Genomic DNA, 19,045 nt, shown 5'->3' with positions numbered 1-19,045 from the left:
CCCACACGGGCCAACGAGAAACCCTGGATGAACAGTGAGGTACGTGCAATGCTGAAGGCTCGGAACAAGGCTTTTAAATCTGGCGACATGGTAGCACTTAAAACAGCCAGAGCTAACCTGAACCGTGCCATTAAGGTTGCAAAGCGTGCTCATAGTCAGAAAGTGCAGGACTTCTTTGAAAACCCCACGAACACTAGACGAATGTGGCAGGGCATACAGGTCATCACGGACTATAAAGCTGCCCCCCGTCCCTATGACAACAGCATCAGCTTCCTTAACAACCTAAACAACCACTTTGCAAGGTTTGAGGCACTTAACACCACTCCGGCGAGGAAATCCATCCCCCACACTGATGAGCAGCCGCTCTACCTGGACACAGCAGATGTCTGGAAAACCCTGAGGAGAGTGAACCCCCGGAAAGCAGCGGGACCTGATGACATTACGGGCATGGTGCTTTACCATTGTGTGGTGTTCGGGTCTGTGGGACCCGTTTTCGATTTTTATTAAAAGAACAATTATACAATTAATTAATTTTTCAAACTGAGACTCACTGGCTTTGGCTCATTTTCTGTGAAGAACATATATCAGAATACATATTTAATGAACACACACAGTACACCCACACACACATTTCTATTACATATAAGATGTCCCCGGGGGCTAATAGAAGTGTGGGAATTGATGTTCTGTGTACCACACACACACACACACACACACACACACACACACACACACACACACACACATGCACACACATGCACACACACACAGCGGGCCTAGACAGGGGGAGGACAGAGTGTAGGTACACAGAACATCAGAGGGTCAAATGTGCAAGAAAATGAGAGCAGACAGTGTTGACCAACAATGTTGTGTGGGAACCGCAGGTGCAGAAACACAAAAGAAGAATCCCTGTGGGATGCAAAAACTGGCAGAGAACTTTCCATGCAACGTTCACATTGTTGTTACTCAGCCAGCGTTTGTGGGTCTTAGACTTAGACTTAGACTTACCGTACTTTTTATTGTCATTCAAATTTGAACTTTACATTACAGATAAGAACAACATTTTGTTGCACTAGTTCATGGTAGTGCAGGATAAAAAAGCAATAAGTTGCAGATATAAATAAATAGATTACTGTACAGATACATATATTGCACTTTTGCATATGCATCCATGTTTATGGATGTATGTTATATTGTCTTTATATTCCAGCCAGTTAATCCATTTTTGGGGGGAATTGAGGGGATTATTATGATGCGTTCAAGAGTCTTATGGCCTGAGGGAAGAAGCTGTTACAGAACCTGGAGGTTCTGCTACGGAGGCTGCGGAACCTCTTTCTAGAGTACAGCAGTGAAAACAGTCCTTGGTGGGGATGGGAGGAGTCTCTGCAGATTTTCTGAGCCCTGGTCAGGCAGCTTCTTTTTTCGATCTCCTGGATAGGAGGAAGAGGAGTCCTGTTGATCTTTTCCGCCGTCCTCACCATTCTCTGGAGAGACTTCCAGTCTGAGGCACTGCAGGCTCCAGTCCAGACAGACATGCAGTTGGTCAGTAGGCTCTCTATAGTGCCTCTGTAGAATGTGCTGAGAGAGCTGTGCTCTTTTCATCCCACGCAAAAAGTGCATGCGCTGCTGAGCTCTTTTTGTGTAGGGACCAGGTCATATTGTCAGTTATCTGCACCCCCAGGAACTTGGTGATGCTTACCATCTCCACCGCTGTGTCGTTGATGAAGAGTGGATAGTGGCTGGACTGGTGCTTCCTGAAGTCGACGATAATCTCCTTGGTCTTGTCGACATTCAGGACCAGGTTGTTGGTTCTGCACCAGTTAACCAGATGTTTCACCTCCTCCCTGTAGTCCATGTCATTGTTGTCACGGATGAGGCCCACTACTGTCGTGTCGTCCGCTCACTTCACAATGTGGTTAGTAGTGGACCTGGCGCAGCAGTCATGGGTCATCAACGTGAACAGCAGCGGACTCAGGACGCAGCCCTGGGGGGAGCCGGTGCTCAAGGAGATAGCACTGGAGGTGTTGTTGCCCACTCTCACAGATTGGGGTCTGTCTGTGAGGAAGTCAAGCAGCCAGTTGCAAAGGGGGGTACTGAATCCAAGGGGGGCCAGTTTGCTCACCAAGTGCTGCCGGATGATGGTGTTGAATGCCGAGCTGAAGTCCAGAAACAACATCTGCACGTGTGTGTCCTTTCCTTCCAGCTCAGGTGGAGTGCAGAGGAGATGGCGTCCTCTGTGGAGCGGTTAGGGCGATAAGCAAACTGGTATGGGTCGAATGTGGGGGAAAGTCTGGAGACAATGTATTCCTTTACCAGCCTCTTGAAACACTTCATTACAGATGTTTTTTGGGATAAGGTAAACATCTGTTCAGTATTTTAACATAAAAGTGTTTGATTGTGAGGCATTAAAAGCCACAAAATGCAACGGGTCCATCAGACCCACAAACACTGGCTGAGTAACAACAATATGAACACCACACAAGGGTTGAGGGATGTGCAGACCAGCTGGCTGGGGTTCTCACAGACATCTTCAACACCTCGCTGACCCAAGCTGTGGTACCATCATCTTTTAAGACGGCCACAATCATTCCAGTGCCTTAAAAACCCACAATCTCCTCCCTCAATGATTATAGCCCCGTGGCACTCACCCCCATCATAATGAAGTGTTTGGAGAGGCTGGTAAAGGAATATATTGTCTCCAGACTTCCCCCCACATTTGACCCATACCAGTTTGCTTATCGCCCTAACCGCTCCACAGAGGACACCATCTCCTCTGCACTCCACCTGAGCTTAGAACATCTGGAAGGAAAGGACACACACGTGCGGATGTTGTTTCTGGACTTCAGCTCAGCATTCAACACCATCATCCCGCAGCACTTGGTGAGCAAACCTTGGATTCAGTACCCACCTTTGCAACTGGCTGCTTGACTTCCTCACAGACAGACCCCAATCTGTGAGAGTGGGCAACAACACCTCCAGGGCTATCTCCCTGAGCACCGGCTGCCCCCAGGGCTGCGTCCTGAGTCCACTGCTGTCCACGTTGATGACCCATGACTGCTGCGCCAGGTCCACTCCTAATCACATTGTGAAGTACACGACAGTAGTGGGCCTCATCCGTGACAACAATGACATGGACTACAGGGAGGAGGTGAAACATCTGGTTGACTGGTGCAGAACCAACAACCTGGTCCTGAATGTCAACTAGACCAAGAAGATCATCGCCGACTTCAAGAAGCACCAGTCCAGTCACACTCCGCTCTTCATCAACGGCACAGCAGTGAAGATGGTAAGCAGCACCAAGTTCCCGGGGGTGCAGATAACTGACAGTATGACCTGGTCCCTACATACCGAGCTCTTGAAAAAAGAGCTCAGCAGCGCATGCACTTTTTGCGTGGGATGAAAAGAGCACAGCTCCCTCCCCCCGTTCTAACCACATTCTACAGAGGCACTATAGAGACCAACTGCATCTCTGTCTGGACTGGAGCCTGCAGTGCCTCAGACTGGAAGTCTCTGTAGAGAGTGGTGAGGACGGCGGAAAAGATCATCAGGACTCCTCTTCCTCCTATCCAGGAGATGGCAAAAAGTTGCTGCCTGACCAGGGCTCAGAAAATCTGCAAAGACTCCTCCCACTCCCACCAAGGACTGTTTTCACTGCTGGACTCGATTAACTGTCTGGAATATAAAGACAATATAACATACATCCATAAACGTGGACGCATATGCAAAAGTGCAATATAATTATCTGTACAGTAATCTATTTATTTATATCTGCACTTTATTGCTTTTTTATCCTGCACTACTATGAGCTAATGCAACAAAATTGCGTTCTTATCTGTACTGTAAAGTTCAAATTTGAATGACAATAAAAAGGAAGTCTAAGTCTAATGACTCGGCCGGGGTTTGAACTCGGGGCCTATTGATCTCAGGGCGGACACTCTAACCCAGGGGTCGGGAACCTTTTTGGCTGAGAGAGCCATGGAAGACAAATATTTTAAAATGTATTTCCGTGAGAGCCATATAATATTTTTTAACACTGAATACGACTAAATGCGAACATTTTTAAGTAAGACCAACATTAGAGTATAACATTTTTATTCTGAAGCTAACTAATAATGAATAAAATACTAACGGTGCGGTAGAAAACGGATGGATGGATTAAAATGCATGAGAATGTTTTATATTTTGAATGTTATTTTTAACACTGATTCCCAGAATTATTCATTTCTTATCCTGTTAAGCAATGTCAGCTAAGATGAATCTGAGAGCCAGATGCAGTCATCAAAAGAGCCACATCTGGCTCTAGAGCCATAGGTTCCCTACCCCTGCTCTAACCACGAGGCCACTGAGTAGGTTTTTCTGTGCTGACATGGCCACAATGTTGTATTTTTGCCTCATTCCTGTGAGAATCCTGCAAACGACTGAAGCATTAAGGAGTGAGACTATCCAGGTCTAGCTGCAGTGTGCTCAAACAACCCCCAGGGAGCAGATCATGTAAGTATCATTTACCACTTCTTGAGAAGTCTCTGGCGGATGAAAAAGACCAAGCTCCTCTCTGGTGGTCCTCCCAACTGTTGTTCCTTCCTGTGCACAGACACTCCCATCATTGTCCCAAACATCACCTGGACAGGCCCTCACCAGCTCACTTTTAACGCGCAAGGACGAGAAGTCCAAGTTCCTCCTGGGGTTCTGCTGCCCTGCTGTACCCTTGAAGAAAGGAAACGCTGAGTGATGACATGGAATTTCCTAATTGTTCCGCAATGTTGCAATCTACAGTCCAAGAGAGAAATGTCAGTTTTTATATTCCTGGTGTTTCATTTGGATCACATTATATAAGGTCAAAATAAGGTCAAAAGCCATGGAAACAAGAGGGAAACATGAAAGAACACAAAAGACAAGCTGATGCTTCAATTTGTGGATCATTCAACTTTGTGGAAGTCTTGTCTAAGCAGCTGCCAGCGCCGCCATTTTTACATACAGCTACAAAAGTCAAACAACAAATGATCAATAAATAATAGATATGTGATTGTGTCATGCATAGACACACAACAAAACAAAACAAAACAAAACCACAATTTCAGGGGTTTGCAAACTGCGGCACAAGTTCAACAAGAAAATGGATCAGGGCGTGGTGTAATCGTCCATCCATCCATACATCTATTTTCTACCGCTTGTCCCTCTCAGGGTCGCGGGGGGTGCTGAAACCTATCTCAGCTGCATTCGGGCAAAAGGCAGGGTACACCCTGGACAAGGAAGGCGGTGTACACCCTGGACAAGGAAGGCGGGGAGAATCCTGGACAAGGAAGGCGAGGAACACCCTGGATAAGGAAGGCAGGGTACACCCTGGACAAGGAAGGCGGTGTACACCCTGGATAAGGAATGCGGGGAACATCCTGGACAAGGAAGGTGGGGAACACCCTGGACAAGGAAGGCGGGGAACACCCTGGACAAGGAAGGCGAGGAACACCCTGGATAAGGAAGGCGGGGAACACCCTGGACAAGGAAGGTGGTGTACACCCTGGACAAGGAAGGCAGGGTACACCCTGGACAAGGAAGGTGGCGTACACCCTGGACAAGGAAGGCGAGGAACACCCTGGACAAGGAAGGCGAGGAACACCCTGGACAAGGAAGGCGGTGTACACCCTGGACAAGGAAGGCGGGGAACGCCTTGGACAAGGAAGGCGAGATACAACCTGAACAAGGAAGGCGGGGAACACCCTGGACAAGGAAGGCGGGGAACACCCTGGACAAGGAAGGTGGGGTACACCCTGGACAAGGAAGGCAGTGTACACCTTGGACAAGGAAGGCGGGGAACACCCTGGACAAGGAAGGCGGGGAACACCCTGGACAAGGAAGGCGTTGTACACCATGGACAATTGGCGGGGTACACTCTGGACAAGGAAGGCGGGTTACACCCTGGACAAGGAAGGCGGTGTACACCCTGGACAAGTCACCACCTCATCACAGAGCCAACACAGACTCACGCTCACACTCTCTCACTAGGGCCCATTTAGGCCCTGTTTACACTAAGCCGGATAAGGTTATCCAGGGTAAATCCCACCTAACCTTATCCATGTCCACACACAACAATGCCACCGTTTAAGACCCCCACCCCCTCTGTCCACCCCCTCAGTCTACCCCCTCTGTCCACCGGCAAAGAAAACAAAAAAGCGTCTATCTGCTCTCCAGTAGATGACTTCACTTCACTGTGAACTTATTTACAATTATTTGTTTGCTGTGTTTTGTCTGCAAGTTCTTCAGTGAAAAGTTATCTCCTTTGAACAATATCCAGTGTTGTGCTAGAATCCAGAGTAGTGAATCACACCTGGGACATCATACATGAATCACATCTTTAATCCACATGAGAAAGTAGATAATGCCATAAACTGTTTGGGACACAAGGAGATGGTTCCATCTTTCAGCTGCGTGCTAATGGCGGAGTTAGCGAAGATGCAGGCATCATGCACACTGCCTGGTCATTTCACAGTCACATCCATAAAGCAATATTTGTAGTCACACCCTGCCTATCACCATCACATCCACGGGAGGAAGGGACCAAGTTTTTCGGTAAGTATTGGAAAGTTCTCTTGCCATCTGAGAAGTGTTGTATCCCAAATAGCTGCAATCGCCCGTTGCCTTCTCTTAAGGTATTGATTTGTGATTTACAAAAGCGCCTGTACATGTAGAAGAAGGAGAAACACGGGCATGTCTGCATGATCCGCCTCTGTTGTGGCCATGTTGGAACATCTAGAACCAAAGGACAACTGAAAGTGTGTGGGACCTACCTGTGACGTGGTGTCCACGTTGGAACATCTAGAACCAAAGGACAATTGAAAGTGTGTGTGGTATCTACCTGTGACGTGGTGTCCATGTTGGAACATCTAGAACCAAAGGACAATTGAAAGTGTGTGTGGTATCTACCTGTGACGTGGTGTCCATGTTGGAACATCTAGAACCAAAGGACAATTGAAAGTGTGTGGGATCTACCTGTGACGTGGTGTCCATGTTGGAACATCTAGAACCAAAGGACAATTGAAAGTGTGTGGTATCTACCTGTGACGTGGTGTCCATGTTGGAACATCTAGAACCAAAGGACAATTGAAAGTGTGTGGGACCTACCTGTGACGAGGTGTCCATGTTGGAACATCTAGAACCAAAGGACAATTGAAAGTGTGTGGGACCTACCTGTGACGTGGTGTCCATGTTGGAACATCTAGAACCAAAGGACAATTGAAAGTGTGTGTGGGACCTACCTGTGACGTGGTGTCCATGTTGGAACATCTAGAACCAAAGGACAATTGAAAGTGTGTGGTATCTACCTGTGACGTGGTGTCCATGTTGGAACATCTAGAACCAAAGGACAATTGAAAGTGTGTGGTATCTACCTGTGACGTGGTGTCCATGTTGGAACATCTAGAACCAAAGGACAATTGAAAGTGTGTGGTATCTACCTGTGACGTGGTGTCCATGTTGGAACATCTAGAACCAAAGGACAATTGAAAGTGTGTGGGACCTACCTGTGACGTGGTGTCCATGTTGGAACATCTAGAACCAAAGGACAATTGAAAGTGTGTGGGACCTACCTGTGACGTGGTGTCCATGTTGGAACATCTAGAACCAAAGGACAATTGAAAGTGTGTGGGACCTACCTGTGACGTGGTGTCCATGTTGGAACATCTAGAACCAAAGGACAATTGAAAGTGTGTGGGACCTACCTGTGACGTGGTGTCCATGTTGGAACATCTAGAACCAAAGGACAATTGAAAGTGTGTGGTATCTACCTGTGACGTGGTGTCCATGTTGGAACATCTAGAACCAAAGGACAATTGAAAGTGTGTGGGACCTACCTGTGACGTGGTGTCCATGTTGGAACATCTAGAACCAAAGGACAATTGAAAGTGTGTGGGACCTACCTGTGACGTGGTGTCCATGTTGGAACATCTAGAACCAAAGGACAATTGAAAGTGTGTGGGACCTACCTGTGACGTGGTGTCCATGTTGGAACATCTAGAACCAAAGGACAATTGAAAGTGTGTGGGACCTACCTGTGACGTGGTGTCCATGTTGGAACATCTAGAACCAAAGGACAATTGAAAGTGTGTGGGACCTACCTGTGACGTGGTGTCCATGTTGGAACATCTAGAACCAAAGGACAATTGAAAGTGTGTGTGGTATCTACCTGTGACGTGGTGTCCATGTTGGAACATCTAGAACCAAAGGACAATTGAAAGTGTGTGTGGTATCTACCTGTGACGTGGTGTCCATGTTGGAACATCTAGAACCAAAGGACAATTGAAAGTGTGTGGGACCTACCTGTGACGTGGTGTCCATGTTGGAACATCTAGAACCAAAGGACAATTGAAAGTGTGTGTGGTATCTACCTGTGACGTGGTGTCCATGTTGGAACATCTAGAACCAAAGGACAATTGAAAGTGTGTGGGACCTACCTGTGACGTGGTGTCCATGTTGGAACATCTAGAACCAAAGGACAATTGAAAGTGTGTGTGGTATCTACCTGTGACGTGGTGTCCATGTTGGAACATCTAGAACCAAAGGACAATTGAAAGTGTGTGTGGTATCTACCTGTGACGTGGTGTCCATGTTGGAACATCTAGAACCAAAGGACAATTGAAAGTGTGTGTGGTATCTACCTGTGACGTGGTGTCCATGTTGGAACATCTAGAACCAAAGGACAATTGAAAGTGTGTGGTATCTACCTGTGACGTGGTGTCCATGTTGGAACATCTAGAACCAAAGGACAATTGAAAGTGTGTGTGGTATCTACCTGTGACGTGGTGTCCATGTTGAAAGCGCTCAAAGACAGTCTAGTCTTCACCTGAATGCGTGTCTTTGTCACAAAAAGACGGAGGACTGCTCTTTCCTGCCACAGTTGGAGCGCACGTAAGAGGAAGTCCACGTGCTGAAGTGTTCTTTGGTCTCTGCTAGGATTTCCTCTTTCACTGCCAAAGCAAAGTGTTAACACAACGTGTGCTGTGCTCTTACTGCTAGTTATTTATTAATGATGGAGTCTGGCGGAAGAACAACGACGAGGCGTGTCTGGGGATCATAGTTCAATATCTTTGCAGTGTTTATGTGCAAACAGTTGGCGCTGAAGGTCAGAAACAGGTGAGACAGGTGAGTGTTGTCAAACCGGTTATGCCGACAAGGAATAAACTGGCCAAGCGTCGGAAGTTGTTGGCGCCTCTTTGCCTGCTTTGGCACTCCTGCAACGCTAAGAAGAACAGGAAAAGAGCAGCATAGATAATCTCACCTGAGTTGTCAGGTGAGTTGTCAGGTGAGTTGTCAGGTGAGTTGTCAGGTGAGTTGTCAGGTGAGTTAATGAACTCAGATGCACATTACAACAAGTACATTACTTGCACTATTAACACTTTCTAGGGCGCAACCTAAGGTGAGATTTAGCAGAGACGGAATTTACTAGTCAACACACCATAAACCACATGTGTCCGCCACATCATTTAATGTGGCCCCTCATGTTATTCAATGTGGCCTTCCACATCATTTCATGTGGTTGTCCCAACATTCAATGTGGTCTTCTATGTCATCTATTGTAGTCTGCCACATCATTTAATGTGGTCTTCTATGTCATCTATTGTAGTCTGCCACATCATTTAATGTGGTCTTCTATGTCATCTATTGTAGTCTGCCACATCATTTAATGTGGTCTTCTATGTCATCTATTGTAGTCTGCCACATCATTTAATGTGGTTCACCACGTCATTTAAAACAGCCCATCATGCCATTCAATCTGGTCTTCCACATCATTTAATGTGGCTTGCCATGTCATTCTATGTGGTCTTCCATGTCATTTGCTATGGTACGCCACATCATTTAACATGGCCCATCATGTCATTCAATGTGGTCTTCCACGCCATTCAATGTGATTTTCCATGTCATTTATTGTGGTTTGCCACGTTATTTGTTGTGGCTTGTCATGTTATTCAAAGTGGTCATCCATGTCATTAATGTTGCCCATCATGACATTTAATGTGGCCCATCATGTCATTTAATGTGGCCCATCATGTCATTTAATTTGGCCCATCATGTCATTTAAAGTGGCCCATCACTTACTTGACCCATTTCCTGGGAAACTTATTAAGGAGCTTTTTGTATTATTAGGTCCATCAGTGCTAAATATTATAAACTTATCACTTTCCTCTGGCACTGTTCCCCTAGCATTCAAGAAAGCGGTTATTCATCCTCTGCTCAAAAGACCTAACCTTGATCCTGACCTCATGGTAAACTACCGACCGGTGTCCCACCTTCCCTTTATCTCGAAAATCCTCGAAAAAATTGTCGCACAGCAGCTAAATGAACACTTAGTGTCTAACAATCTCTGTGAACCTTTTCAATCCGGTTTCAGGGCAAATCACTCTACGGAGACAGCCCTCGCAAAAATGACTAATGATCTACTGCTAACCATGGATGTCATCTATGTTGCTGCTTCTTCATCTTAGCGCTGCTTTCGATACCGTCCATCATAATATTTTATTAGAGCGTATCAAAACACGTATTGGTATGTCAGACTTAGTCTTGTTGTGGTTTAACTCTTATCTTACTGACAGGATGCAATGCGTCTCCCATAATAATGTGACCTCGGACTATGTTAAGGTAACGTGCGTAGTCCCCCAGGGTTCGGTTCTTGGCCCTGCACTCTTTAGTATTTACATGCTGCCGCTAGGCGACATCATACGCAAATACGGTGTTAGCTTTCATTGCTATGCTGATGACAGCCAACTCTACATGCCCCTAAAGCTGACCAACACGCCGGATTGTAGTCAACTGGAGGCGTGTCTTAATGAAATTAAACAATGGATGTCCGCTAACTTCTTGCAACTCAACGCCAAGAAAACGGAAATGCTGATTATCGGTCCTGCTAAACACCGACATTTATTTAATAATACCACCTTAACATTTGACAACCAAACAATTACACAAGGCGAATCAGTAAAGAATCTGGGTATTATCTTCCACCCAACTCTCTCCTTTGAGTCACACATTAAGAGTGTTACTAAAACAACTCTCTCCTTTGAGTCACACATTAAGAGTGTTACTAAAACAACTCTCTCCTTTGAGTCACACATTAAGAGTGTTACTAAAACAACTCTCTCCTTTGAGTCACACATTAAGAGTGTTACTAAAACAACTCTCTCCTTTGAGTCACACATTAAGAGTGTTACTAAAACGGCCTTCTTTCATCTCCGTAATATCGCTAAAATTCATTCTATTTTGTCCACTAGCGACGCTGAGATCATTATTCATGCGTTCGTTACGTCTCGTCTCGATTACTGTAACGTATTATTTTGGGGTCTCCCTATGTCTAGCATTAAAAGATTACAGTTGCTACAAAATGCGGCTGCTAGACTTTTGACAAGAACAAGAAAGTTTGATCATATTACGCCTATACTGTATATACCTTTATATACATATATATATATATATATATATATATATACCTATACTGTCTCACCTGCACTGGCTTCCTGTGCACTTAAGATGTGACTTTAAGGTTTTACTACTTACGTATAAAATACTACACGGTCTAGCTCCGTCCTATCTTGTCGATTGCATTGTACCATATGTCCCGGCAAGAAATCTGCCTTCAAAGAACTCCGGCTTATTAGTGATTCCCAGAGCCCAAAAAAAGTCTGCGGGCTATAGAGCGTTTTCTATTGGGGCTCCAGTACTATGGAATGTTCTAGCAATAACAGTTAGAGATGCTACCTCAGTAGAAGCATTTAAGTCCCATCTCAAAACTCATTTGTATACTCTAGCCTTTGAATAGCCCCCCTTTTTTAGACCAGTTGATCTGCCGTTTCTTTTCTTTTCTCCTCTGCTCCCCCCTATCCCTTGTGGAAGGGGAGACACACAGATCCGGTGGCCATGGATGGGGTGCTGGCTGTCCGGGGTCGGGACCCGGGGTGGACCGCTCGCCTGTATATCGGTTGGGAACATCTCTGCGCTGCTGACCCGTCTCCGCTCGGGATGGTGTCCTGCTGACCCCACTGTGGACTGGACTCTTACTGTTATGCTGGATCCACTATGGACTGGACTCTCACAATATTATGTTAGATCCACTATGGACTGGACTCTCACAATATTATGTTAGACCCACTCGACATCCATTGCATTCGGTCTCCCCTAGAGGGGGGGGTGGGGGGGGGGGGGGGGTTACCCACATATGCGGTCCTCTCCAAGGTTTCTCATAGTCATTCACATCGACGTCCCACTGGGGTGAGTTTTTCCTTGCCCTTATGTGGGCTATACCGAGGATGTCGTTGTGGCTTGTGCAGCCCTTTGAGACACTTGTGATTTAGGGCTATATAAATAAACATTGATTGATTGATTGATTGATTGATTTAATGTTGCCCATGGTGTCATTTAAAGTGGCCCATCATGTCTTTCAAAGTGGCCCTCTGATCACAGCCATTATGGCAGGTGACCCTCGATGAAGAGGAGTTTGACAGCCCTGCCATAAACCATAGACTACTGCCCCCTGGTGTCTTGGACTTGCAAGTGTAATTGCAAGTTGAAAAGAGCCAGAAATGTGCTTGAAGAAGAAGAAGATATAACAGCAGTTCAGTTGATAAAATCATTTTAAATGTTGCGATAAAAACACGTGATTTTTATCTTCAAAAACATTGAACATTTATTAACACACACAAATGTACAGAAAAGGGATTCCCAGATATTGACAGACTTTGGGTTGTTGAGGCCGATTTAGTGGCAAGTTTGTAGGTTGTGTGCTTGAATAATCTGCATAAATGATAACATTGCAAAAGTGTCATCTAATACTGGAAGCATTTAACGAGGCGGGAACATTGATGATGTCAAAGATTCAAGCCCACAAACAGCAGAAGCTCTTCACTACATAAATAATATTCTTCTTTCAAGGGTCTTAAGGAGTCCTTCATTTCAAAGAATCATTCCAAAAAACTGGCTCATTATTATAGTTGTTTTCTAAATCAATTCATGGTAGAATGTACACGATTACACAATCATTGAAATATTACACTATTAGTGGGAATTACTGAAACATTGGTTCAATCCCGGCCTCGGGATCTTTCTGTGTGGAGTTTGCATGTTCTCCCCGTGACTGCGTGGGTTCTACTCCGGCTTCCTCCCACCTCCAAAGACATGCACCTGGGGATAGGCCCCTCCCACCTCCAAAGACATGCACCTGGGGATAGGCCCCTCCCACCTCCAAAGACATGCACCTGGGGATAGGCCCCTCCCACCTCCAAAGACATGCACCTGGGGATAGGCCCCTCCCACCTCCAAAGACATGCACCTGGGGATAGGTTGATTGGCAACACTAAATGGTCCCTAGTGTGTGAATGTTGTCTGTCTATCTGTGTTGGCCCTGTGATGAGGTGGTGACTTGTCCAGGGTGTACCCCGCCTTAGCCTGTGGAAAAAGTTAATGTTGATTTTTTACCTCAGAAGGCTGCAAATAGAAAAGAGGCATTAAATTTTTATTTAAATTGTATTTGATATGCCATTGATATTTTTTAATGATTATTATTATTTGAAACTGTATTTTGCATGTCACTATAAAGTTATACAAGCCTTGCTTGTTCAATATTCAATGCAGAACTTGTTTGGGTCCCTAATAAAAGGTTCATTTGTTCAACCTTGGCCCGCGGCTTTGTTCACTTTTAAACTTTGGCCCACTCTGTATTTGAGTTTGACACCTGTGGTAGATTCTTAGTATGGACATAGACTTTTATAGAACAAGCTACATATTTCATTAAAGATAATTACTGTAATTTTACATGAATTTGAAAGTAATTTAAGAAAACAGAAAATGCTATGTATAATTAATTTGGTATTTTTCTGTAAAAAAAATAGAAATATACATAGTTTGTCATTACTGGCGTATTACTTAAAATAACAGGTGGATTGTTTATTTACAGATAATGTCTTCAATTCTACAGTTTTATAAACTATTTTTAAAAAATTGAAAAATTACAGTAGAAATTTAGAGTAAATTAACCTTAAAAATAGGATTTTTTTTTTTTTTTTTTACAGTGTAGCCAAAGTCACAGTACAGGTTCCGCTCGGAAAGATCAACCATTGACATGGTCTTCACCATCAGAGAACCATTGACATGGTCTTCACCATCAGAGAACCATTGACATGGTCTTCACCATCAGAGAACCATTGACATGGTCTTCACCATCAGAGAACCATTGACATGGTCTTCACCATCAGAGAACCATTGACATGGTCTTCACCATTAGAGAACCATTGACATGGTCTTCACCATCAGAGAACCATTGACATGGTCTTCACCATCAGAGAACTATTGTCATGGTCTTCACCATGGTCTTCACCATCAGAGAACCATTGACATGGTCTTCACCATCAGAGAACCATTGACATGGTCTTCACCATCAGAGAACCATTGACATGGTCTTCACCATCAGAGAACCATTGACATGGTCTTCACCATCAGAGAACCATTGACATGGTCTTCACCATCAGAGAACCATTGACATGGTCTTCACCATCAGAGAACCATTGACATGGTCTTCACCATTAGAGAACCATTGACATGGTCTTCACCATCAGAGAACCATTGACATGGTCTTCACCATCAGAGAACCATTGACATGGTCTTCACCATCAGAGAACCATTGACATGGTCTTCACCATCAGAGAACCATTGACATGGTCTTCACCATTAGAGAACCATTGACATGGTCTTCACCATCAGAGAACCATTGACATGGTCTTCACCATCAGAGAACCATTGACATGGTCTTCACCATCAGAGAACCATTGACATGGTCTTCACCATCAGAGAACCATTGACATGGTCTTCACCATCAGAGAACCATTGACATGGTCTTCACCATCAGAGAACCATTGACATGGTCTTCACCATCAGAGAACCATTGACATGGTCTTCACCATCAGAGAACCATTGACATGGTCTTCACCATCAGAGAACCATTGACATGGTCTTCACCATCAGAGAACCATTGTCATGGTCTTCACCATCAGAGAACCATTGACATGGTCTTCACCATCAGAGAACCATTGACATGGTCTTCACCATCAGAGAACCATTGACATGGTCTTCACCATTAGAGAACCATTGACATGGTCTTCACCATCAGAGAACCATTGACATGGTCTTCACCATCAGAGAACCATTGACATGGTCTTCACCATCAGAGAACCATTGACATGGTCTTCACCATCAGGTCTTCACCATCAGGTAACTGCAAGAGAAGTGCAAAGAGCAGCACAAGCCCCTCTTTCTGGCCGATACTGATCGATCGACACGTCCCTATCATAAAGAATACCTGAATATTGATACTTCCAATATCGGATTTGGCTTACTTGGATCCGTAAAAAAATGATGTGCAGTATTTGGCCTGTTGATCTGTCATTTATATCGGCCGAGTTCCTGGGAAAAAGCTGATCCCCTCTGGGTGATCGTGTTTTTCTTTTCTAACTGTGTATGTTCATACACAGTGTGGAGTCGCTCCACTAAGTCAATAATCCTCACTTCCATAAAGTACGCCATTAAACATGACAAGAATGAGCAGACAAGCAGGCGGGCTAATCGCAAAGCTAGCTTGAAACAGCAGAAGAAAGTACAAAGTTCCCAACAGGAAATGGACAAGAGTTTGACCCGCCTCTCGCCCAAAGTCAGCTGGGATTGGCTCCAGCTCCAGTTCAGTTGGAAACCTCACATTTTTTGAAACGTAGCAAAATGTCTGGTTTCAACGTGGCTGTTGTTGTGCGGATCCTTCTGTTGGCTTATCCCAAAAGAAGAACATGATTGAGTACAGTAAGTACAGTAGGCATCTAATCACAAAGTCCTTGTCCCACATTTACTGAATGTGTGACGTTGTTGGCATTTGACACAGACACTGTTACATAACGCCAGGAAAAAAGCTCAAACATGGACTTGCAGACTTTTATTAAATATTTGACTGTGAAGAATGTGGTGAAAATTCAACATCACGCTTCAACACATTACACCTTATTAAAGATAGGTGTGCACACAATACAGTTAAAACAATTATATAAATGCATTATCAGTATTAATCGCCAGCTGACAACTAGAGCCCTAGTCACTAGCTAGCAACTACAGCACTAATTGATAACTGACAATTAGTGCACTAATTGCTAGCTGGACATTATGTCATTTAATGTTGCTCCAATTGCTAGTTGACAACTAAGGCCATTAATCGCTAGCTGAGAACGGGAACGCTAATCACTAGCTGGCAACTAGCAGGTTTATTGCTAGCTGGCAACTAGAGCACCGATAGCTAACTGACCATTATCATGCTAATTGCTAGCTGGACACCAATGCTCCAATCGCTAGTCCACAACTGGGGGCGTCAATTGCTAGCTGAGAACTAGAGCGCTAATCACTAGCTGGCAACTCGCACGTTTATTGATAGTTGGCAACTCAAGCGCTTTTGTTTTTTGTTACGTGGACATGAGCGCTCCAATCGCTAGTTAGCAACTCGCGCTCCAATTGCTAGTTGGCAACTAGAGGGCCAATGGTTCACTGACAAATAGGTTTTAATCGCTAGCTGACTGCTACAGTGCTAATCGTGAGCTGACAACTAGCATGCCAATTGCTAGCTGACAACTAGTGTGCTAATCACTAGCCGGCAACTAAGGTTCAAGGTTCAACTTTATTGTCCCCGTGGGGAAACTTGTCTTGGGCACAATGCATCATTGCTTTCTTAACATGCACAAAAACAAGAGAAGAAAAACACAACAAACATTCAAACATCACAACATGGAGCTTGATGATCAAGTACCGCTGTGCATTGCACTACAGCTCATGGATAAAGTGCTGTGTGCTAAAGTGCTATGTGCTAAAGTGCTATGTGCTAAAGTGCTATGTGCTAAAACACCAATTGCTAGATAACAACTAGGGCGTTAACCTTTAGCTCTCAACTGACACAGTGCTAATCGTTACTGAAAACTATAGCGCAAATCAATATCTGGAAACTAACACTCCAATCGCTTGCTGACAACTAGGGTATTGATCGCGAGCTGAGAACTACAGTGCTAATCGCTAGCTGGCAACTATCATGCCAATCACCAGCTGGCAACCAGAGCGCTAATCTTTACTGAAAGCTGGAGCACTAATAGCTAGCTGGAAACTAACGCTCCAGAGACAACCAGGGTGTTGATCGCTAGCTGAGAAGTGGCGCGCTAATCGCAAGCTGGACAAAACGCTCTAATCGCTAGCTGGTAATTAGTGTGCTAATCACGAGCTGGCAACTAACACACCAATCGCTAGCTGACAACTACAGCGCTAATGGCTAGCTGACAACTGCCGTGCTAATAACTATGTGGCACCTAGCGCACTAATGGCTGGCTGACAACAAGAGCGCTAATTGCTAGCTGTCTTAAAAGCTTATAATAATGTTGTGATTTAAATCCAGCAGCTCTGAAGTATTTCTTTCAATGTTTCATTAGAAAATCATTTCAAAAATGTATTCAAAATGTTCAAACATCAATTCATGTTTTTTTTTTTTTTAGGAATTGAAAAGAATAACTGCGAGTAGACGTCAGCAACAAAAAAGAGGCTCTGGATCCTGATTGGAAACGGTTTTATGAGACTTATTATACTTTCATTGAAAATGTCAGAACAAAGTAAGTGAGCCACCATGGCCCCCACCTTTGGAAGAGCCTGCCAGAGAGACTCACTTTATGTTATGATTTTCTACCTTCTTTATTGATAGTATTACTACTAATGCTATGTTTTATTCATTCATTCATCTATTGTTTATATTGACATATATTTGACAAGGCATTTCAATACTTTGTGTTGCCACTTGCTTGTGTGTCAAAAGTCATGTCTAAAAAAAACTTGATTTCATTTGATTGATAAATTGTGAGAATGGCTTTCAATCGAGAATCAATTCTGAATGGAATCGTCACTGCAGAAATCAGATTGAATAGTAACTAGTACACAACAACTAGTCACAAGTCAAAACTACTACTCTTTCAATTCAAATATAATAGCAAAATAATACAAACTAATAATTCAGTTCAAACTGTCCTGCCAGAAGAAGGTGCTTCTAACTAACGAGGGGGAGCGGCTCCACACTGTGTATGGAGACAAGCTAGCCGCTTGTCAGCCGGGGGACTAAAGATAAAACCAGTCTGAGCCAGGGGAGATAGGCGTTTGAGCGGCTCCACACTGTGTATGGAGACACATCATTAGCTGCTAGCCGCTTGTCAGCCGGGGGACTAAAGATAAAACCAGTCTTAGCCAGGGGAGATAGGCGTTTGAGCGGCTCCACACTGTGTATGGAGACACATCATTAGCTGCTAGCCGCTTGTCAGCCGGGGGACTAAAGATAAAACCAGTCCCAGCCAGAGGAGATCGGCGTTTGATTCTACCAATATTGGATTTGGCTTACTTAGATCCGTAAAAAAGTGATCTATTTGGTCCAGAGGTGTGTTCATCTGTCATTTGTATCGGACGAGTTGCCGGAAAAAAGTTTCATTGTACTTTTGATAAGAAAAATCCAATTGACTTGAATGAAGACTGGATTGTGAATGAAGGTGTCTAAAGATGACATAATAATCAATCAAATATTTGTTGCATGAGCAGGTGATCTTCAAAAAAGTGATTGGTAAGTTTTTGAGGCCTCGACATCTTGGCTGTAACAACCTTCTTCCTAAAAAGGCGGACAATGCAATAATGTAATGATCCACATGAGGGCAGTGTTTGACTTCATAGAGTCTGTCCCGCAACATTCCCACAAAGAAGAAAGAAACTACTCCATCCGGGCTTGTTGGAGCCTATCTCAGCTGCATTGGGGCGGGAGGCGGGATACACCCTGGACAAGTCACCATCTCATCATATTTCATAATAAACTTTATAGTAAAAATGCCTTGTAAATGTTTGTATCAAATTGGAAACAGCAGGAATATGATTTTAAATGAGACAATTGGCATTTGATTGCATTATAAATACCAGATCCTGTACAACGCTCTTATTTTTAGTTTGCACTTCCTGTTCTGCTGCTGATGGTACT

At 44.4% G+C, this 19,045-nt stretch overlaps 1 protein-coding gene across 1 annotated transcript in view; it reads right to left on the bottom strand.

The window, feature by feature from the left end:
• LOC133614817 (DENN domain-containing protein 2D-like) overlaps positions 1-9,025 on the bottom strand; it is a 68,244-nt gene extending 59,219 nt beyond the window's left edge. Inside the window, exons 1-3 of the mRNA XM_072914769.1 lie at positions 8,783-9,025; positions 4,644-4,704; positions 4,507-4,581 (exon numbers count right to left, since the gene is read on the bottom strand). Coding sequence (XP_072770870.1) covers positions 4,507-4,581; positions 4,644-4,704; positions 8,783-8,800 — 154 coding nt within the window. The 5' untranslated portion in view covers positions 8,801-9,025. The remainder of the gene's footprint in view (positions 1-4,506; positions 4,582-4,643; positions 4,705-8,782) is intronic.
• Positions 9,026-19,045: the final 10,020 nt, after the last annotated feature.

This window comes from Nerophis lumbriciformis, linkage group LG01 (assembly GCF_033978685.3).
Source record: "Nerophis lumbriciformis linkage group LG01, RoL_Nlum_v2.1, whole genome shotgun sequence".
NCBI classification, from domain to species: domain Eukaryota; kingdom Metazoa; phylum Chordata; class Actinopteri; order Syngnathiformes; family Syngnathidae; genus Nerophis; species Nerophis lumbriciformis.
Note: the sequence above shows the minus strand (reverse complement) of the source record. Positions and strands in the feature narration are given on the sequence as shown.